Source organism: Euprymna scolopes, chromosome 25 (genome assembly GCF_053919585.1).
Source record: "Euprymna scolopes isolate OS-2025 chromosome 25, ASM5391958v1, whole genome shotgun sequence".
NCBI lineage: Eukaryota > Metazoa > Mollusca > Cephalopoda > Sepiida > Sepiolidae > Euprymna > Euprymna scolopes.
In genome coordinates this window covers 85,423,879-85,447,630 of record NC_136506.1, presented here as the reverse complement: position 1 = coordinate 85,447,630, position 23,752 = coordinate 85,423,879, and the positions used below count along the sequence as shown (strand labels likewise).

General features: G+C 37.8%; 1 protein-coding gene across 1 annotated transcript in view; it reads left to right on the top strand.

Annotated features, from left to right (window-relative positions):
* Positions 1-23,752, top strand: part of LOC145247476 (uncharacterized) — a 66,105-nt gene that overhangs the window by 23,385 nt on the left and 18,968 nt on the right. Inside the window, exon 4 of the mRNA XM_080109274.1 lies at positions 11,032-11,247. Coding sequence (XP_079965400.1) covers positions 11,032-11,247 — 216 coding nt within the window. The remainder of the gene's footprint in view (positions 1-11,031; positions 11,248-23,752) is intronic.

Sequence of the window (23,752 nt, the reverse complement as noted above, 5' to 3'; positions counted from 1 at the left end):
TTTAAATTACATTTTCACCCCAAACAAGGCACATTGCCACTTTGGTGTAGGGGCTACTATCAGGGTCAGCAACTACTGGGGCACTATGTCGGGATTTGGGCAGCAAGATGTTGGTTTACGTTGCACTTGAACTTCTGCATGTCAATACAGTTAGGGAAGCAGGATCCTGGAATGGAATTCCAGAGTCTAGCAGTTCTGGGGAAGAAACTACTGGAGTAGAAAGATCTTTTACATCTAGGGATCTCTACTGTGTGGGGGTGGGATTTAGCTGCCTGTCGGGTTTGTCGAGGGTGTCTGCGTCGTGGGGGCACAAGTGTCTGCAGTTCGTCAGAGCATTCACCATTAAAATACTTGTAGAACAAGCAGAGGGATGCAACGTTTCATCGATGGGACAGAGGCTGAAGCTTAGATGCCATTTTTTTAACCTTGTCTAGGAGCGAGAGACTAGTAGTAGATGCACCAGCCCAGATGTGACAACAATACTCCATACATGGGCGAATGGTGGCCTTATAGAGATACAGGATACTTTCAGGTGTCAGTAGTTTTCTAGCACGGTAGAGAGAGCCTACCTTTTTTGCAGCGGCCCTGGCAATGTTTTCAATATAATTGTTCCAGCTCATGTTTCCTGTGAACGTTAGGCCAAGCAGTTTGAAAGATGTACTCTCAGACAGGGAGTCACTCGCCATTGCTATTGGTGGCAGAGAAGGTTTCTTGTAGTTATTGAAGGAAACCAGTTTGGTCTTGGCAGCATTGAATGTGACCATCCATTTATGTCCCCATTCCACTAAAAATTGGAGGTCATCCTCTAGTGTTTTTGCCATTTCTTTAGATATGTGTTCATTTGTTTTCCTGTCATGCCTGTTATAGAGTGTAGTGTCATCAGCATATATACCAATCTCAGAGGCAGTTTTGTCGGGGAGGTCATTAATAAATATCAGGAACAATAGAGGTCCAAGAATTGACCCCTGAGGCACTTCCGCATTTATATCACACTGTTTAGATGTTCGACCGTCGAGGACAACCTGGATTTTTCTCTTATCTAAGAAGGATTTAATTATGCTAAGTATTCTACCAGTGATACCGTATGATTTAATTTCCCTGAGGAGACCCTTGTGCCATACCCTGTCAAAAGCTTTAGATATATCTAGAGCTACTGCTCTGCCTTCCCCCGCTTTGTCCAGTGAATGGTATATACGTTTAGAGATTACAGTGAGGATGTCTGCTGTGGAACGGGCTTGTCTAAATTCATATTGTTTGTCAGTCAGAAGTTTAGCATCTGTAAGGTGCCAGACTAGAGCATGGTTAATTATGGTCTCAAATATTTTGGCGAAAAGTGGGAGGAGGCTAATGGGGTGATAATTTGATGGGTCAGTTCTTTCACCAGAATTCTTGAATATTGGTACCACAGAAGCGGTTTTCCAACAGCCCGGAAAGCAGGATTCATTAAGGCATTTGTTGTAGAGTTTGGAGAGAATTGGAGCTACTTCGGCTGAACACTTTTTTAATAGCACAGCTGGGATGAGATCAGGTCCACATGCTTTTGAAGTGTCAAGATTTTTTATGATAGCATGTACCTGAGCAGGGGTGATTTTTAGATCGTCTAGCGTGGCGTCTGTCTGCAAAGGAAAGTCAGGCAGGGAGTGGTTGGAAGGGTCCAGTGTGGAGTTCGAGGCAAACCGGCTGGCAAGCATATTAGCTTTGTCGGTTGCTGAGCAAACAACCTCGTGATTGTTGGTTAGTGGGGGAATTGTTGATTGCCCATTATTTACTACACTGTTGTAGATTTTCCAGAAGTCACGATTTCCCAATTTTTGTGCTTCGATGCGTTTTTTAGTGGTTTCAGTAAATTCTCTCTTGGCTGTCGCTATTTCTTTCTTAACATTATTTCTAGCTTCTATGTACTTCTGTTTGTTTGAACTGGACTTATGTCGGTTAAATCTGCGGTATGCATGCTGCCTTTGAGCAATGACAGTTGTGCAAGTAGAAGTAAACCATTGTGGAGAGTGGGGCTTGCTATAAAATTTCCGCATGGGAACATGTGCTTCCATTGCGGTTTTGAACCATTCAGTGGTCTTATTTGCGCACTGTTCAGCAGGAAGAGAAAAAATATTTCCCCATGGGGCATCTCTATTAAGATCTCTGATGGCTTCCCAGTCAGCTTTTTTATAATATCTCGTTGTTTTGAGCACTGGCTCTTCAGTTTTGGGTCTAGAATTTAGGGCAATTTCTACCATTATCACTGCATGATCAGCGTTCCCGAGTGGGCTGTCAGCATTTGTTGTACAATCCTCGGGAACTGTAGTCAGAAACAGATCTAGAAGTGATGCTTGTTGTTCTTGCTGGTCACAGGGAAACGGGTTGATAACGTAACTATTTGTGATAGGGAGTGAGATATAGCAAAACTATGTGTTGTGCTGCCCGCTGCATCTGTGTGAGTAGAGGATCCAAGCCAGTTTTTGTGGTGAACATTAAAGTCACCAAATACATGGACTTGGGTGCTAGTGTCGAGGGAGAGTGCTGTGTCTATACTGTCAGAGACTTTGTTTATTATGGTGCAGTCCTGGGTCGAGGGAGAGCGGTAGAGAAAATAAAAGTGGCTAATGTTGTGCTGTATGTTTAGTCTAAAGCACATAAAGGCTTGATCGTCCGTTTCTAGATTTGTTTCTCTAGTCAGGGAGAGGGTGTTACGAATGTAGACTCCAAGTCCGTGCATATGTCTGTCAGAGTCCTTACGGCAGAGTGGGAGATAGCCAGGCATGTTAAAGTAGTTAGAGGGGATGGAGGAGTGTAGGTTAGTCTCGCTTAGTGCTAAGATATCCGGGGTATTTGTTAGGAGAAATGCTTCAACATCAGCTAAATTAGTTCTAAGCCCACGGATATTAGTGAATGCAAGCCTCAATGGAGGAGGCAAGTTGAATTTGTTTGTCCCTAGGCCTGGTTTGAGCTTATTTTTTTATTGTAGTGTCATTATGTTTTTAAAGAGTTTCAGTTAGGTGAGGGGGAGCTGAACAAGAGGTTATGCAGGATATAAGACATGCAACACAGTCAGACCAATTAGCTAACCTTTCTTCAACTAGGACTGTGGACTCGGGAAAGCCCATCGGGGATGAGTGCAGGGTCCCTTTCCATGCGCGACATGGCACTACAAACAACCCAATATTATACAACTGTTGATGGAGCAGCCGCTCTAAGCGCTACCAAAGAGTTATGGCTCCTGTACTACCAGTCGGAAACAGCAGCCAGGAACTGTCAATCCGGTACCCTCAGCCCATCAGAAGAAGATCACCCCAATCTAATTGCACAGGCATGCGTGGTACTCAAGTACTCTCAAGTGCCCAGTTATAAGGGGTGGGATGTGTCAGGAGTTGGGGAATGGCATTCAATGCCCTAGACAAGAAACAAGATCTACTACTAAGTGTTTTGTTGATTCACCTGTGATAGTGTCTCTGCACCTGACTAATAGGCAAAGAAGGAGTATGGAAGCCGGCGATACACAGAGCCTATCTACTCCTTAAGCAATTTAGGTTTGCAGACTGGTAATTTGTTTGAGTCACCAGCTCTAGGAAGGTTGTCGTCCAAGACTGGAGAGGTCTCCCTCCCCTTTGGTTTAGTTTCAGAGTTTTCCTTCTCCTAGACGGGTGATCTGGGAAGATCTGCTGGGTCCATCAGCCCTAAGAGGGTTTGCTCCGCACCTGGGTCCTACTCCAGGTATTTCTGCGACACCGCATGGTTAGTTAATGTTACAGGGTTAGCTTGTAATGGTTATATATCTAATGAATAGTTACACTCCTCAAAGTGATTTGGGGGCATGCAGTGGAAGCGGTTTTGTGGAGAGGCTTGTTGGTTAATGTTACAGGGTTAGTTTGTAGAAGTTATATATCTAATAAATAGTTACACTTCTCAAAGTGATTTAGGGGCATGCAGTGGGAGCAGTTTTGAGGGGAGGCTTGTTAGAAAAGCGTTAGTGCGGATTAGGACTTTTACCTTAGGTTTTTTCATTTTTTTTTTTATGACTTTATGTTAGTTAGGGTTCAGGATAACATTATAGTTTGAGTAGGTATTAGGAATTGAGCTAAGAAATTTTGCCCAGTCACTGTATATTTAGGTTTACGGAGGTTAGGGTGTAGGTGCAGTACACTCAGGGTGTAACTGGAGGTACATTTCCCAGTAAGTGCGCCTCAGGCGATTAGTAATAAACTAACCGCTTCTCAAAGAGAGAAGGCAAGACCTGGGAGGGTGGGCCTATTTAGACCTGCACAAAACTAAACAAAATCAACAGGGATTGGATCATTACAGGAATGGTCTAACTTCTGTTGAGATATTAAATCCTTTATTCATGTTAAAAATACATTGAAAATCAACACTGAACAAAAAACTTAGGCACATGGCCAACTCAAAAGGGGGGATTCTGTTGATTTTGAGGGCCAAGGATAGCTTAAAAATTATCAAAGCAAACTTCTTAAAATGGATATGCTATAGACTACACAAAGGTTAACTAATTTGCATATTTTTTGGAAAAACAAACGTTAGTTAATTACTTATCCATTTTTTTTATGGTTGCTTATTAGATGATTGGTTTCATTTCACTATTATGCTTAATTCTATTTATGCATAGTTTCTACATTCTGCATAATTGTGTTAAGATGAAAAGATTCTAACACACAGAAATAATATATATATATATATATATATATATATATATATATATGGTTGTATTGATTGGTTTGATAGATGTAAATCCAATGAAACTCTCGTGATTATTAAATAGTGCTCAATGCAGGACAGAGCAGGTATATAGTCTGTTTATTATACAGACATTATTAGTTACATAAATACTCCCGTTTCAATATTGATTCTTTTTTAGTCTGATGAAGTGTAATTCCGTGATGTGGGATTCCACTGAAACATGTATGCACATATGTAATCAATAATGTTTACATAATAAATCAACTATATATATATATATATATATATATATATATATATATATATATATATATATATGAGAGAGAGAGAGAGAGAGAGAGAGAGAGAGATAAAAGTGTGTGTGAAAAGTCTCTACTAAACTCCTCTCTGAATATTTAATCTACAAAATTGAAATTTGATATATAGGGTAGTTGGACATGTAATACACTTTCAATTTGCTTTTTAGCCAGTACAATAGCTGCTAAGGGGTCCAAATTTAAAAAAAACACATTGACCTTCACCTGGTATAGGTTGGCTACACACGTTTTGTTTTTCTGCGCATGCGTTAATTAAAGATCATAAGTTAAACAACGTTATATTTTGCAGTTTTTTTTTAGCATATGGATTTAGGTCATATGCTAACTGATAATGTTGGAGAGCTATATGTTTTAGTCTCGATTCTAGCTGATGGCACCAAAGTAATATATTTTTAGTTTTGATCTCACTACCGTATATTAGGTACAATATAATAATCAATAAAGAATTTTCTCTATAATAATAAATACGAAATCCACATAAATTAAAATATAATATTTAAGCATATTTTTTAAACTAGGCAACGCCAGGTTGCCTGCTAGCATATATATGTCTGTCTCTACCAAACTCTGCTGTCAATTTTATATAGGGGATTTGTACCTGTGGAATAAATTCAATTTGGTTTTTAGTTGGTAAAAATAGCTGCTAAAGGGTCAAATTGAAAAAAATTGAAACTTGGCAGGCATAAGTCGACTAAAGGTGTTATTTCTACACATGTGTGAATACAAATATATACAATATGGTGCAATCGAAGAACTGGAACATGATTCTCGCCAAGTCCGTGCCGTTAACCACTTGGTCACCTTCACCTCGTTTCAATATTCAATTTCAATCTGATGCCGTCAAATACAGCACTTCAACCTAACTTTTTTCTAATCCATCAACCAAGGAACCCATAAAACTATACCTTTGTTATTTTAGATCGTTGCTGTTGCAAAGTTACGACGTTTCTATCCTTGTTCACAGCGTGTAAGAGAACATTTTAAGTTTAGCTTGGTGTCATATACAACTCTCAGAGTAAAACGTATACACACGTTCATATATGCAGGCCCCCAGAATCATATGGTACTAATCACCACTTTCAAAAATTCAAATTTTCACAACTTAGTAACTGGTGTATCTCAGGAAATAATAGAGATGTATGTAAGAGAATATTTAAAATTTATCTCTTCAATAAATACAGCACAATCACGTTGACACACCGGTTCCCGCTGGATCACCAAAGTTAATCAACGTTGAGCCTGGTCAATACTAAATGGGTGATCATTTGGGACTTCCAGGTGCTGTATGTGCTCTCCGCTTATCTCGGCATTGTTTCCAGTCGTCCTGGACTTCTCCTTGCCACTGGACTCAAACAATGCCGATTCAGGAGAAGTGTGGTTGAGGATTGCGCAACCTTTGCCTCACAATTACACGTGCAACTGCCCCTACAGGGGGTATCCTTTGTCTTTTGAGACTGAACGGAGGCATCGATCGATCGACCTTCAATAAGTTTTCAGACTCTTTTTATATGAGCACTTTTATTGATAGTACATACATGAAACTCTAGTCCTCTTCAAAGTAATCTCCTCCGATTGCAAAGCACTTGTACCATTCGAACAACTTCATGGATGTCCTCTTCTGTGAGTGTGTCAATGACCCTTGTCACAACTTCTTTCATGTCCTCAATTGTCTCAGAACGACAGTTTTCCTTGAGCTTATGGCATAACCAAAAATCACAGGGAGCAAGGTCTGAACTATAGGGAGGGTGAGGAACTGTCTCGGTGCCAATCTTGCTCAAATAGTCTGTGACAAAGATGGAGTTTTGAACTGGTGCATTCACACAAATCTTCCGCATCTTCAGTTCCTCGCAAATAATCGTGTGCACAGTTCCCACACTGACATCAAACTGTGCACTTATTGTCTTTATAGACACACGACGGCTCTTATCCATGAAATTCTTTATTTGGCCAATCAACTCTGGTGTTTTGACTTCCTTACTCCTCATATATCCCTCGCAAACTTCCTGCCTTTCTTGAATCTCTGATGCCACTCAAAAATTGATGCTCGGTTCATGCAAGATGGTCCAAAAGCAATTTGAAGCATTCCATATGTTACTGTGGCATTTTTCCCGCATTTAAAACGGAAATTTTTTTGCATACCATTCTTCTAAAGTGTTCTCAAGTCCAGATTGTGTTTTTGAAATTCACCAGCCGTGACAATCAGGCTTTAGTAGGGTGTATTCGAATTCTTTCTGTTGCTGTTCGTTTGAATCTGAAATCATAAAAATTGGTCAGTCATCTCATAAGATGTATAGCAATGACATACTGAATTTTTAAGAGTCTGCGACAATTTTAAATGCCTGTAAAAAAAAAAGTCTGGAAAATTATTGAAAGCACCTCGTATTACTCTCAGAGTAAAACGCATACACGCGGGGGGAGGGGGGCAGAATCGTATGGTACTAATCGCCACTTTAAAAAAACAGGTTGACAGTTTCACAACTTTGTAATCCTTGTATTTCAGGAACTAATAAATTCGTTTGAAGTTTATTTTTCAAACACCTAAGCTATTATGTCATGTTCATTTCAACAAGATAGTTGTGATGAAATGATGGTAGTTGTGATGCAATGAAGATAGTTGTTTTTTTTTTTTTTTTTTTTTTTTACACAGTGATCACCACTTATCAAGGCCGGAAGCCACTCAGGGATAAGGGTTATTACAAGTACATTAATTTAGTGAGGAGATTTGCTGAAGTGTTTACTTAAGGGGGCGGTTCATTAGGAATTTGCTAACATTGGACTTGAAGACATCCAAGTTGTAGTCCGGAGGGAAGCAGGCAGACGGAACAGAGTTCCACAGACGTGCAGTTCTAGGAAAGAAGCTTTGTTCATGGAATCCGCGTTTTGATTTAGGCACAGATAAAGAGTGGGGGAAATTTTTCACAGTGGATTCAGCTAGACGGGTGTTTTTCGTGAAAGATTGGCGGGGGGGGGGGACCAGAGACTGGAGTTCAGACGAGCATCTGCCATGGAAATAACGATAAAACAAGGACAGGCTCGCAACGTCTCTTCTGTGGGAGAGAGGTTGCAGGGTAGAGAAAAGGGCATCCTCCACTAAGCCACAAAGTCTATTTTGTACTCTAAGGCAGGATAGGCTGTTTTTAGCAGCTCCTGCCCAGATATGGCAACAGTATTCCATCCTTGGACGTACTTGGCTTTTATATAGATAGAGAATTGCATCAGTAGTGAGATATCTTCTGGAGCGGTAGAAGGATCCCACCATCTTTCCAGCGACCTTGGCAACAGACTTGATGTACGTGTTCCATTTCAGATCAGGAGTAAAGGTCAAACCCAGAAGCTTGTCAAAACACGGAGCCTCACCCAGACGAGAGCCATCCATCACAATTGATGCCAGCTGGGGATCAGAGCGTTGATGATGTAAGGATAGGAGTTTGGTTTTGGATGCATTAAAGGTAACCAGCCACATCTTCCCCCACTGAACCACGCGCTCGAGATCAGAGGATAGAGAATCAGAGAGAACTTTGTCATTTACAGCCTTTGATGTGTTGCCGTAGATGGTTGTGTCATCAGCATAGTTGTAATGCAATGATGGTAGTTGTGATGCAATGATGGTCATGTGACAATGAAACCTGTCATTGTTGCCTGTAAACATCGTAATAAAGTTAAAGAAACAAGACAAAGTTTTACTGCACTTAATCATTCTGCACTGATGTTCCTATTTGCTTGCCTCCCCACGAGGGCAGAGTTAGACACAAGGTCAGTTTTTAATGTGGGGAAAATCCAGCTCCCCAAAAAATGACACTCTGGATAGAAAAAAAAAAAAATTGTCCCAGTTATGAAGGATCTCTCCCTCACTTTATTGAGGATAGAAAAAGTGAAACACAGCATCAGAACAGATAGTACACTGTGATCTTGTTCTGAAGGCCAAATTTGCTGCACTCCTTCTGCGCTGATGTTAGTGCTGACATATAATCCATTAATCCATGAATGTGTTCTGATCATAAGCATCATCAGATTTTTCACTGACAGCCACAGTTGCCTGTGAGGTTGGGTTTTCTTCCGTGTGTTGACGAAGAACTCTTTATTCATTTAGAAAGCTACAGAGGTAATAGGCATATGTAGGGGGTACAAAGGCAGAGCTTCAACCAGTTTGTCTTTGCAGTGGAATGTAGGAACGAAAGTCGCCTTCGTAAACATTGGATTTTGATTATGTTATCACATGCATACTGTACCTCCGACCTGCACTCTGTATAGACGAGATTTTGTGAAATACAGTGGTATACATAACTTGCATTCCATACAGCGTGGAACGATAAAATTGTTGCCTTAAGGAAAACCACACTACAGCTTTATTTTAAAACTCTTATCGAAAAAAATCAATTCAGGTAACTTGATTATGTAATTGAGCTGACACCTATCCAATGTAGCCGCGTTCAGTCTCAATCACCGCCTCGATACGGGTCCGGAACTGAGAGCATGCCTTTTTCACAAGCACCGGAAGGAGCTCGGCTAATAGTTGGCAGATGGCAGCGATCAGGCTGGCTTTGGTGTTGTAAGAGATCATGTTGGTCATGTTCTTGACCAAATGAAGCAGTCCAGCAGATTCCGGTCGAGGGAGGAGACTGGCCAATGAAAGAAGGGTACAAAGTCGTAGCACTCATTCTGAAGCCAAGCCTGGGTCTCTTTGGACTTGTGGGCTGACACCGAGTCCTGCTGCTCAGGGTCTGCCAGCGGCCACTTGATTGTACAAGATCACCACACTCTTCAGCACATCCAGGTACACTTTGGTGTTGACTTTCAAACCGACTTCAAAGACGTGAGGTGGTATGATGTAGTCCTCACTTGAAACCACACCAAAAATCATAACCGTGGCTAGAAACTTTGTTTTCATTATCCTGAGCACGTCTCTGTTATTCATGGCAACCCAAGAATGAATTTTGAGGTTACTGGCAATGGTCCTGTTGTCATAACTTATATCGGTAGAGAACATGAGTTCTACAGTGGTGCATCTGCGATCTCGCTCATTGAACATTTTGTCACTTTCAGACATGATAGAAGGCTCTTATTGCTCTTGGGGTTGTACACAACTGATCAACTAGTAGATCAACTAGTAGATGGTTTGCAACAAAAAAAAAAACGTTTTCATTAAACGAAAATGGAATCATGTTGTCTTTTCTAGGGCGACAATTTTATTGTTCCACTCTGTATATATGGACTTTAAAAAAAATTTTTTTTTTTTAATTCAATTTTCACCCCAAACAAGGCACAGTGTCACTTTGAAGTAGGGGGCTACTATCAGGGACATAATTTGCAGGGGAATTATGAAGGGAGATGAGTAGAAAGATGTTTGTTCACATTACACTAGAACTTCTGTATATCAGTACAGTTGGGAAAGCAGAATCCCGGAAGGGAGTTCCAAAGACTTGCAGTTCTGAGGAAGAAACTATTAGAGTAAAAGGCTTTCTTGCACCTAGGGATCTCTACTGTAAAGGGGTGGGACTTAGTTTCTTGCCGGGTTTGTCGGGGTTAGTTACGTCGAGGAGGTACAAGTGTTTGCAGTTCGTCAGAGCATTCACCATTAAAGTATGTGTAGAACAGGCAGAGGGATACAACATCTTGTTGATAGGACAGAGGCTGAAGCCTAGATGACAGTTCAGGACCTATCAGGTTGGCGACTCTCTTTTGAACCCTGTCCAGGAGTGAGAGACAAGCAGCAGATGCACCAGCCCAAATGTGACAACAGTACTCCATACATGGGCGAATGGTTGCCTTATAGAGGTATAGGATACTTTCAGGCATAAGTAATTTTCTAGCCACGGTAGAGAGAGCCCACCTTCTTTGCAGCAGCCTTGGCAATGCTCTCAATATATCTATTCCAGTTCATATTCCCTGTAAACGCTTGGCCGAAGAGTTTAAAAGAAGTATTTTCAGGCAATGTGTTCTTGGCCATTGGTATTGGTGGTAGAGAAGGTTTCTTGGTAATTCAATGTCTGTATCTAACACCTTTATTTTAATTATATTTTCAATCCAGGAATTTTATCTAACTACAGACGTACAGCAAAAGGAGACCGACGCCTTCACCAAATCACTGTACACCATTTGCTTCAGCACAGTGCAGGATGGGACCGTGATCGGGTTGGTGATGCAGTGTTTTGGAATCTGGACAAAGTTGTTCGGAAGAAAGAAGCCACAGCCCAGGACACAACCCTCCGATACATGATGAGTAAAAAATTGCAGTTTGCACCTGGTCAGTTTATCTCTCTTAGCTGGCGTTTATCCTGTTTTCAATATTGTGTTTTCTTTCTTTTGTTTTGTGCACTAATCTGACTTGTTTAAAATCGTAACATGTGTGTTGCATAACGAGGGTCGTGTCTGAATGAAGGTTAGAAGTCATTGCGGCAGAAGTTGATGAAAGTATATGATTTCCGACCAAGGTTTTTCAATCAATCTTAGCTGGCGAGATGTCAACGGAGGAAAACGTGTCTAATTACTGTACGTATTGACGACAGTGTGGTTGAGTGTAGCGAGAAGGTTTGTTTGTTTATCTTTCTGTCTGTCTCTTTCCGTCTTTCTCTCTCTGTTTCTCTCTCTCTCTCTCTTTCTCAATCTATCGCTCTGTCTCTCACACATATACAAGTTCAACAAACATGGATAACAATTTACAAATAGTTTCTGTGGGGGTTATTCAGGCCAAAAGGGAAAGACATACCTTCTACAGTTAGTTGGTCTTGACTGACGGTTTTTAAGCTGTAAAGTTTTCTGAGAAAAGATAATTTTCATACAACTTTTATTTCCTGATGTCCCTCGTCTTTGGAGTTGCACATAGTTCCTTATTTCTGCACTCTTGCTATTTCCTGTGCCTAGTAGCTTCCACAGCATACAGATAACATTATTACTGTCCGCTATCTAACCTGGTCTAACTCTCCTTCGTGTCTATCTAAAAGCCAAGTACATCCAAGGATGGAATACTACTGCCATATCTGGGCAGGAGCTGCTAAAAACAGCCTATCCTGCCTTGACAGAGTACAAAATAGACTTTGTGGCTTAGTGGGGGATGCCCTTTTCTCTACCATGCAACCTCTCTCCTACAGAAGAGACGTTGCGAGCCTATCCTTCTTTTATCGTTATTTCCATGGTAGGTGCTCGTCAGAACTCCAATCTCTGGTCCCCCTCGCCAATCTTTCACGAAAAACACCCGTCTAGCTGAATCCACTGTGAAAAATTTCCCCCACTCTTTATCTGTGCCTAAATCAATTCCATGAGCAAAGTTTCTTTCTTAGAACTGCACGCCTGTGGAACTCTGTTCCGTTTGCCTGCTTCCCACCTGACTACAACTTGGATGTGTTCAATTCCAACGTTAACAAATTCCTAATGAACTGCCCCCTTAAGTAAACACTTCATCAAATCTCCACACTAACGTACTGTACTTGCAATAACCCTTATCCCTGAGTTGCTTCTGGGCCTTGATAAGTGGTGATCACTGTGTAAAAAAAAAAAAATATCCAACTCAACCTCTTTAACTGACTACGTCTATATTACAATTTTCACTCTCTGTTCGTTATCTGACGTCACCACTAAATCATCTTTGTTTTTGTTTTGATCTGTTATTCTAAGTTTTCGTTTAGGTTAAAAAATTCCAAAGTTATTAAATAAATTTTAACATAAATATTTTAGCTCTCTAAAATACCTAATTCGTTTCAATAACAATTAAAGAAACTTCCAGTATTTAGAGGTCTCTACAGTGAAGAGGTGGAATTTTGCTGATTATCAGGTCACTCAGAGATTTTTTACATCAAAGGGACACCAGTTCATCAGCACACATTCCATTGAAATACTTATAAAAGCACAGAGATTCAACACTTGCAATGATGGGACACTGGCTAGAGTTTGGTAGACAGTGTGGGATTAATTGAATTAGAGGCTTTCTTTTTGGAGGGGGTGGGCTATCTGGAAAAGGAGAGGCTAGTGGTTGATGCACTTCTTACAGAAGCGACGTTGCGAGCCTGTCTCTGCTCTGTCATTATTTTCATGGCAAGTGTTCGACTGAGCTCCAATCTATGCCCCCCCCCTCACCAATCTTTCATAAAAACACTCGTCTAGCTAAAATCACTATCAATAAATTCCTCCACTCTCTATCAGTGTCTAAACCTAAATATGGATTGCATGAACGAAGCTTCCTTCCTGGGACTTCCCAACTGTAGAACTCTGTTCCACTGGCCTGCTTTCCAGCTGACTACAATACCATCGTCTTCAAGTCCAATGTAAACAATTTCTTATTGACCCATCCTCGTAAATAATCTAATCATACCAAATTACCGCTATAAACGATTATTACGCAATTGGCCCAATGACTACAATACACATATTAACCTTATCTTTGAGTGGCTTCTAGGCCTTGATATGTTGTAACTCCTTTGTAAATAAAAAAAGGCTCGGATATAACAACAATATCCTCTGCAAGAGTTCATGGTGGCTTTGTAGAGATATAGGATTCTGGCTGGTGTGAGAAGTTTTCTAGCATGATAGATGGAGGCTACCTTCCTTACAGCAGTCTTGGCAATGTCTTCTATACATTTTTTCCAATTCATATTACCTGTGAATGGTAGCCCAAGGAGCTCAATGGCTTTTCAGGTAGGATGCTATTAGCCATTGCAATTGGTATTTGAAAAAAAAAAGTAATGTATAAAAATTTAATATCTTACTTTGTAAAATGTATAAAAGTGCACTTTGAAGATAAATAAATTTCAAATTGAATCTTGTACCTTTATTTTTAAAGCCTACAGTAAAAACATTTTGTTTAACAATTTTCATGCCTTGGATGAAATGCTTTTCTAACTTGTATCGTATCTTTTTAAAATTATATTTTATTTAATTTATTAATTTGGATTTAAAAAAAAATGAATGTGGTTTTGCATGCATTTATAAAAACTCTCCTACTTTCTATTTCAGTTTGTATCTCTCCTCACACCACAACTCATTTTTGCAACCCTCTCTTTGTATTATTACAGGTCTGAATATTCTCTCTGTTTCAGTTTGTATTTCTCCTCACACCACAACTCGTTTTTGCAACTCCCTCTTTGTCATACATGTCTGAATAATGAGAAAATCTGAATTTTTTTTAGCAAAAACTTTAAAATAACTTTTTTAGATTAAATTTTTTAAAACTTCTTTTAGAATAGAAAAATCTTTACAATTTAATAGGGAACATATTTCATATAGGTTTCATCAAAAATATTCAGTAGATAACGAGAAAAATAGAGATGAAAATTTCAAAAGGAGTGTATAACTGGTTACGCTCAATAGTAGTCCTCGCCAGCGAAAGTCTTTGTTATTGTTATTCTATTATTATTATTATTATTTAAAACATTTTGTGCCCTGCTCTTTCGTGCGAGGACTAATAAATCTTGCTCCGTACCCGGGCACGATTCTTGCAGAAGTAAATCAATGCAACTATTCCTGGGGGGGAAATATTATTTCTAGAATAACTTTGAGTGAACGCAGCACTTATCTATAGTACTATTAATAACATTTTATCTTAGGTACGCACTTGCATGGGTGTTTATGTCAATATCTATGTTTGCATTGATAAGTGCCAAATCCATCCGTGGATATTCCCCGATCGTTAAGTAGGCAGACTGCAAATAAAGACGTCTCCGATAGAAATTGAATTGCCGGGCTTTATTCCTCGTCGAATACGAGCTGTGTAAACTGCTTGTAAATTTAATGTTTGCTTATTTTTTAAATGCAACTCTTTCGAACAGAACAAAAACGTAAAACATGTCTTCGTGAAAAATTTGTTGCGCAAAAAAATCAGGATGTTTGTATAGATTAATGATCTTTTGAACCATCGCATTCCAGATGAAAAACATTATTACGTACTTACGTGGCATGTCAAAATTAGTATAAATTCCAAAAATTATGAAAAATGATCCAGTAGATGTATTTTTAATTAAATAAAATAAAATAAAAAATGATTCACAATTATGTTCTGAGATTTTATGTTTAAAAATGCCGGACTCTTAATTTAAGTTAATTTAAGTGAAGGGAGATAAGTCACTTTGCCATACTGAATTAGTCGCACAGCTCTTCCACATTAAAACATACGAGAAAACTCGATAATTCAATAAATTCTATTTTGAATTTTGGAATTATTTTTCTACAAACACCCAATATTGTTTGTTTGTTTGTTTGTTTGTTTGTTTGTTTGTTTGTTTGTTTGTTTGTTTGAAACTCGATCTATCAAACATAAAAATAAAATATATTTTCATAAAAGTCTGTTGCACAAAATGAGGAATTTTTCTTTTGTGTTTGAATTTTTTGAGATAAAGATTGATAATCTCTACTGTGAAGGGAAATTTTGTTTGTTTTTATGTTTGATACGTATTTTTAAAAAAAATACTCCTTCTGGGAAATTTCAAATGGCACATCAACATATATAGGTAGAAAAATTTCAAATGCCACACCAACATATATAGGTAGAAAAATTTCAAATGGCACATCAACATATATAGGTAGAAAAATTTCAAATGGCACATCAACATATATAGGTAGAAAAATTTCAAATGGCACATCAACATATATAGGTAGAAAAATTTCAAATGGCACATCAACATATATAGGTAGAAAAATTTCAAATGGCACATCAACATATATAGGTAGAAATATTTCAAATGGTACATCAACATATATAGGTAGAAAAATTTCAAATGGCACATCAACATATATAGGTAGAAAAATTTCAAATGGCACATCAACATATATAGGTAGAAAAATTTCAAATGGCACATCAACATATATAGGTAGAAAAATTTCAAATGGCACATCAACATATATAGGTAGAAAAATTTCAAATGGCACATCAACATATATAGGTAGAAAAATTTCAAATGGCACATCAACATATATAGGTAGAAAAATTTCAAATGGCACATCAACATATATAGGTAGAAAAATTTCAAATGGCACATCAACATATATAGGTAGAAAAATTTCAAATGGCACATCAACATATATAGGTAGAAAAATTTCAAATGGCACATCAACATATATAGGTAGAAAAATTTCAAATGGCACATCAACATATATAGGTAGAAAAATTTCAAATGGCACATCAACATATATAGGTAGAAAAATTTCAAATGGCACATCAACATATATAGGTAGAAAAATTTCAAATGGCACATCAACATATATAGGTAGAAAAATTTCAAATGGCACATCAACATATATAGGTAGAAAAATTTCAAATGGCACATCAACATATATAGGTAGAAAAATTTCAAATGGCGCATCAACATATATAGGTAGAAAAATTTCAAATGGCACATCAACATATATAGGTAGAAAAATTTCAAATGGCACATCAACATATATAGGTAGAAAAATTTCAAATGGCACATCAACATATATAGGTAGAAAAATTTCAAATGGCACATCAACATATATAGGTAGAAAAATTTCAAATGGCACATCAACATATATAGGTAGAAAAATTTCAAATGGCACATCAACATATATAGGTAGAAAAATGTCAAATGGCACATCAACATATATAGGTAGAAAAATTTCAAATGGCACATCAACATATATAGGTAGAAAAATTTCAAATGGCACACCAACATATATAGGTAGAAAAATTTCAAATGGCACATCAACATATATAGGTAGAAAAATTTCAAATGGCACATCAACATATATAGGTAGAAAAATTTCAAATGGCACATCAACATATATAGGTAGAAAAATTTCAAATGGCACATCAACATATATAGGTAGAAAAATTTCAAATGGCACATCAACATATATAGGTAGAAAAATTTCAAATGGCACATAAACATATATAGGTAGAAAAATTTCAAATGCCACACCAACATATATAGGTAGAAAAATTTCAAATGCCACACCAGCATCTATTAAACGTAAAAAAATAAAATATAATAACGAAAAAATATTTTTTCTTTACCAGCACTTGAAGCGTTGTATATTAATTGAAATAAGAATTATGTATATAAATGGATACGTTGTTTTTAGACTTCCAAACGTATCCATTTATATACGTCATTCTTGTTTCAATTTTCAAATAAAATATATTTTCATGAAAATTTGTCATACAACATGAGGAATTTTTCATTTGCTTCAGAATTTGTTGAGATTACGATTGCTAATATCCATTATGAACTTTTGTTTGTTTTATGTTTGATCCAGATTTTTTTTAATAGTCCTTCTAAATCTGAAAAATAAATAAAACTATTCAAATATATAAAGAATTTTGGTAAAACAAAAGAAAAAAATAGAGTTACTGTCAGTCTAAATTGAAAATTATTTGAGTCATTTACAATTATAAAAGATTGATTTTTATTTTAATATTTCTTCTAAGTCTGAAAAATAAATAAAATTGTTTAATTATATAAAGATTTTTGTTAAAAAACTTTTTATAAATAGCGTGACTGTCAGTCTAAATTGTAAATTATTTGAGTCGTTTTCAAGGATAAAAGATTTTTTTTTTGTTCAAGAAGTAAAAAAAGAACAGAGTTATGTTTTTAACGCATTTTCTTGTTTCCACCCTGTTCTATTTTGCCACACAGATATAAACAGTACTTGTCAAGACACCAATGTCACTTTTCCTGGCTCGTCTCATGGGTATTTTGAAATTAATGCGCCCGCGAGGCTGATTGAGTGCCCTAACCACCTCACAGGGGCAGTTCTATAAGGGAGAAAATAAATGTTAGTGTTTATGACTGTTACATCTGTTCCTTAAGGGGTCACGTGTATAAACTGAAACACATCTTACCGTTTTCACTAGTTCAGTCGATATCGGTTAATTGTGGACTGCAGTACAACACAAACCCCAGATGTCCATTACAAGTCTTTCACATATGAATGAAAAGCTAACAATTTTATGCACACTTGTTAAAAAATCTTAAATTCTCCTTCTTGAGTTGATCATGCTTGTAATGTTATAAGGAAAAGAGTTGTCCCCTTTCCATGTAAATAAGAAGAACATTAGATATGTGGAAATGAGATTAGGATAAGCCGAGACTCGAACCTTGTAAGCAAGGTTCAGAAATGTCACTTTTCCTGGCTCGTCTCTCACTCATTGCGGTTTAGATAAGAGACGATCCCAAAGCACCTGGACTAAACTCTATTTCCCTACAACATGCCACCTGAACCAAACTGTCTTACTTTCTTGACTTCCTGTATGAAGCTCTTAAATAAAATAATATAAACTGCAGAGAAGAATCTATATACACACAATTTTTGTCATCTCTGAAAATACGATTAAAATAAAAATAAAATAAAACATCTTGCCGTAACAGAGCCGCTGACGCTGGTAGCAGTAGCAGCTTGCATAAAGATATGCAAATGATCAAGCTAGTTGCACGAAATGACGTCACAACAGAAATAAAAGGACACAGGTATTTAAGGTGGAGTAGTGTCTGGTAAGGTGATGTTCGAAATGGACTGGTGTTCATAAAAATGGTGTTCGAGACAGAGTTCAAGATGTGATGAGAAACGCACGTGTTTGAAATATGTGAGTGACGTCACAGCAGGGATGAAAAAGTCATGCACGGCCAGAGAAAGAGAAATGAATTGTTTAAATATTTATAAAAAACAAATGTGTTGTTGGAAATACAAGGTATAAATGTTACAGGAAAAAGGGCTGTCCCCTTTCCATGTAAATAAGAAGAACATTAGATAAGTGTAAATGAGATTAGGATAAGCCGAGACTCGAACCTTGTAAGCAAGGTTAAGAAATAGAATGTTAGAAAAAGGAATGTGAAAAAGGTCTATTGTTAAATTCTATTATAAATAGTTAGATATTGTTTATATTGTAAAAAGAATTGATTGGTCATTCTTTTACAAAACTGAATATTAAAAATGTTAGCTAAAAAGAATGAACAGTACAAATTAAAAATACATTGTTAAAAAATAGTTTAGTTGAGAATTCTTTGTTGTCAAAAGTGTGTTTGGAAAAAACGTGTGCATGGCCATGTGAATTGGTCACGTTTGGGAAACACACTTCTGTAGAACTCAGATCTCAGATTCGGGAATTGCACACACACAAAATATCTTGGGTTCTATTTCGTGGTGAAATCTGATTGGCTAGGGAAACTTCCACGCCATCCACATACCTCACTATATAGACTACTGCCGCGCGAAAATTAGTCAGAGTTTTTCGAGAGATTGCTTGTTGATTTCGGGGAGAACAGATCGTGTGGAGATCGCCGTCCCTGAAGACGTGATTCCTCTTCCTCCTTATCCACCCATCTGACGTTGTCTGTGAAAAGAGATTTGAAACTTTGAAAATTTGTTAAGAACTGAACGATAATTGTAAAAATATTTGTACATAAGTTTGTGAAATTAATTCTGTAGACTAGAGTTTCACGAGTCTGTTTTCTTCCTGCCTGCAGCTTTGATATTCGCTTTCAGCATACAGGATTAAATGTAACAACCCTCAGAGAACGACTAGATGATACAAGCCGAGATTTCCAGATAAACAGGGGTCCTAGCCAAGCTTCATCAGTATGGGGTTACAGTTTGGTGCCGTGACGAAATAAAACACAAGATTTTTGCGTGTGTGCAATTCCCAAATCTGAGATCTAAGTTCTACAGACATACTAATTCCCATGACCCCCTAAGATCAGATGTCAGTTCTGACATCCGACTTTGAGTTCACCAAGGCCAGACAATATTATGCTCCAAGTTTCCTGTCATCAACTTTCACTGCAAAATATATTTCTCTGGTTTCAAACAATATCTATTTTGACATGAAATAAAATATATATATTCATATTCTCTATTTTAAATCCTCGGGGTATCTGGCGTCACCCGGAAACGATTAGCTATCTAGCATAGTCACTCGGTCCCTTCCAGACCCCTGGGGGGGGGGGGTTCTTAAGCTCCCCAACTATCAACGCTTATACTTGAACTTTTCTCTTTTATTAACGTTTTCATGTTAATCTATTGGTGCTTCCCGTGAGATGCTATTTTCTCCCAGAATTATCCAATCAATCTGAGAACACATGACGTCCTGTCCACCCACTTTATAGGTTTTCAGTTATCACGATTCAGCAGTTAATCCTTTGACCCCTTTGTGATCCTTGTCAGAAACATTTCCTGTGTGTGTGATAACGGTGCAGAGAAATAGAGGAATATACGCATGCACACACACACACACACACACACACACACACATGCGGCCATAGCTGAGATTGAACACACTATAAGAGTTTTGTAGTGTAAATCAAATCTTGTCCATAGCTGAATACTTGATGCTTCGCTAGGGCTATCAAGGGTATTTTTTATTGTGACGCCATCACTAGATGGGGTACCTACCACGGCTGAAGAGTCTCATCTACCCTTGAGAGAAGGGTAGACCATGTCAGTTTCCCAACCTGGTATTTTACCTTGAAGTACATACAATGCCTCGCCTTCCCAAATGGTCACCCATCTGGTACTGTCCAGGCTTAACATTGCTTAACTTCGGTGATCTGGCAAGAATCAGTGTGTCAACATGATTGTGCCGTATTGTGTATAAGGAATAAGTAGCCAAGTAAGGAAATAGAATGATTTAGACATTAGGTATTATGCAAATTTAAGGTGCTGTTGGGAGTCCAACATAGCTGAATAAAAATGTTTTTTCTGTTTAGTAATGGTGTTGAAACACATAGCAATAAGCGGCCATGGTTGGCATGTGCCTGTTGTCTTACAGAAGGGGAAGTGGAAATGCAAATAAGAGATAATTCTAGAGAGAACAATTGGCTATATGGGCTTGCAAAGATGACGTCAATAGAAGTCGAATCCAGGAAAGTTAGTCAGGGCAACGTTCCTAGATCAAGGTGCGTTGGCAATGATTTCAAAGCAGTTCAAAATGGGGGAAGCAGAATTCCCAGGGATTTGGCATCAGCTGAGACTGACCGACATATCGGACAAAGAATAAAAAAAAAAATATGTGGTAGAATGTTCTGATGTCATCCGTCCCAATAAACAGAAAGACAATCGAGAGAAGAAGCAACCATGGAAAGAGAGCAAACACATTATATCTTGGACATTTTACACACACATCTTACCGCCACTTTATGACCCCTCCTTGCTGTCAGTGTTGTCACTGAAGAATAAACATTGTTCTAATTATTCCCGTTACTTGTTATTAAAAGTACAAGAGGGGTTTTTGTTTGTTTACGTCTGATTGTGGAAGCACGCATAATTGTACAAATTCAGACAAACCAGATCCGGCCAGTCTTATGAATAACACAACGGTTGTAGGGAAATATTTCAGCTACAAGAACGTAATTGATTGAGATTGTCGGACTGACTTCCTCATCTTGGTTGTTATCATCACAACGTTTCGGCCGTTTGTCCCTCCAGCCTTCATCAGGTGTTTTGTATCGAACTGGGGAACCGTTTGTTAGGAGTCTCGACCGATGAAGGCCAGAGGGTAAAACACCCGAAACGTTGTGACGATAACAACCAAGATGAGGAAGTCAGTCCGACAATCTCAATCAATGAAAACACCTCATCTCAAAAATACAGACAATTACTACAAGAACGTGATTATGAAAATTTGTTAGGAGCCTGAGGTGGCAGTATGAAATGACGGATTGTTTGTTTGTTTAACACAGTCTTTTCGTTGTTGGATGCTTTCCTATTATTGTTGGTTAGAGAAGAAGAAGAAGAAGAAGAAGAAGAAGAAGAAGAAGAAGAAGAAGAAGAAGAAGAAGAACATCAACAACAATAACAACAACAACAACTGCTGTTTAAGTAGGCAAAGGCGAGCGTCTTTGTCATGGGAAAAAGAAAGAGCACAAAATAATCCAACTCGAGTGTGTATTTTGTTTTCAACTCGAAAGAATTTATGTGACTGAAGTAGGAATTAGTTACCTATCTACATATTTCGGTCACATAAATTATAGATAATCTTTATGGACACCACATCATATAGCATGTATTACACTGGTAGTAAAGGGGGATAATTCAGGCAGTCTTTAATACAATAAGGGAGGTAATTAAGGTGATGTTTAATACCACACATATTAAATCATGTGCTTTTATGTTGAATGAACAAATCGAAATATTCAATTTCAAGTAAAACAAATGGTACCTACGTAATTTTCATAACATAAATAGTAACATATCCAAAAATTAAGAAAAACGATCAGGTAGAAAAATAATTATTAATGAAAAAAGAAATTTGTGAAATAACAAAATCATTATATTATGCTTACTAAAAAAAAAAAAAAGAGACCAGTTGATAGGGGAGATAATTAAGTTCTGTTGCTTATGTCACGTAATGAACATAATTCAAAATATAGGATAAAATTTATTCCACCACTTCATCAAAAACTGTTTTTCGTTAATAATTATTTTTCTACATAATCGTTTTCCATAATTTTTTTTTTATGTGTTACTATTTGCGACATGACAATCACATGGGTACCATTTATTCTATTTTAAATTCAATATTTCGACTTTCAAATTTCGTTCATTCAATATAGAAGCACCTTAAATTATAGTGAAAGGAGGTAATTAGGGCAATCTTTAATATTAGGTTGGTGCACAAACAATATCGTTTTCTCACATATGTTACTTTTATATATGATTTCTGAATTAATTCATTATTATATATATATAGTTTGCCATGTTATATATCATTTTGAAGAGCGTTTTTTCGCTCTATTAAATCATGTTATTCATTACCGTTCTCAATCTCTTCATCCATTTTTTGCAGGTTTTTCGACAGCATGGACAAAATTCAAATCCGCACGATTTTCTTTTCCCAGTCCAAACTAGACCGAAAAGCTTCTGAGACAGCTCGTGATATCAATGATGAGTTTTGCCTAAGAACCACTAACAAACATATCGCACAACGGTGGTTAAAGAAATTTTTCAATGGTGACAAGAACCTCGAAGATGAAGACAGTCATAGCCGGCCGACTGCGGTTAATAATGAATATTTGAAAGCCTTAATTGAAGCCGATCCTTGCAAAACCATGCAAGAAGTTGCTGTTGAACTCGAGGTCGACCACTCAACAGTTGTTCGCCATTAAAAGCAAATAGGGATGTTAAAAAAAGTTGGATAAATAGGTGTCGCATGAATTCAACGATAATAAAAAAATACCATCGTTTTGAGGTGTTTTCTACGCTTCTTCTGTGCAACAAGAAAGACCCATTCCTCGAGCAGATTGTGACGTGTGATGAGAAGTGGATCCTCTATGACAACAGGCGATGTCCGGCACAGTTGTTAGATGCCGGAGAAGCTCCACAACATTTCCTAAAGCCAAAATTGCACCAAAAAAGGTTATGGTGACTGTTTGGTGGTCTGTGGCTGGTCTCATCCATCACAGTTTCTTGAATTCGGGCGAAATGATTACGGGGAAGAAGTACTTCCAACAAATTGACAGAATGCACCAGAAGATTCAAAGTATGTCCCCGGGATTTGTCAATATGAAGGGACCAATTCTCCTCCATGAAAATGCTCACCCGCATGTTGCTTAACTGACTTTGCAGAAAGTGAATGAATTGGGCTATGAGACTCTGCCTCATCCGCCATATTCACTGGACCTCTCGCCCACCGATTATCACTTTTTCAAGCATCTCAACAACTTTCTGCGTGAAAAATGCTACAAAAATCGAGATGATGCCGAATCGGCCTTCGATGATTTCATCACTTCCAGAACTCCAGATTTCTGTGATAATGGGATGAAGAAACTTGTTTCCCCGTTGGCAAAAATGTTCGATTCTAATGGTTCTTA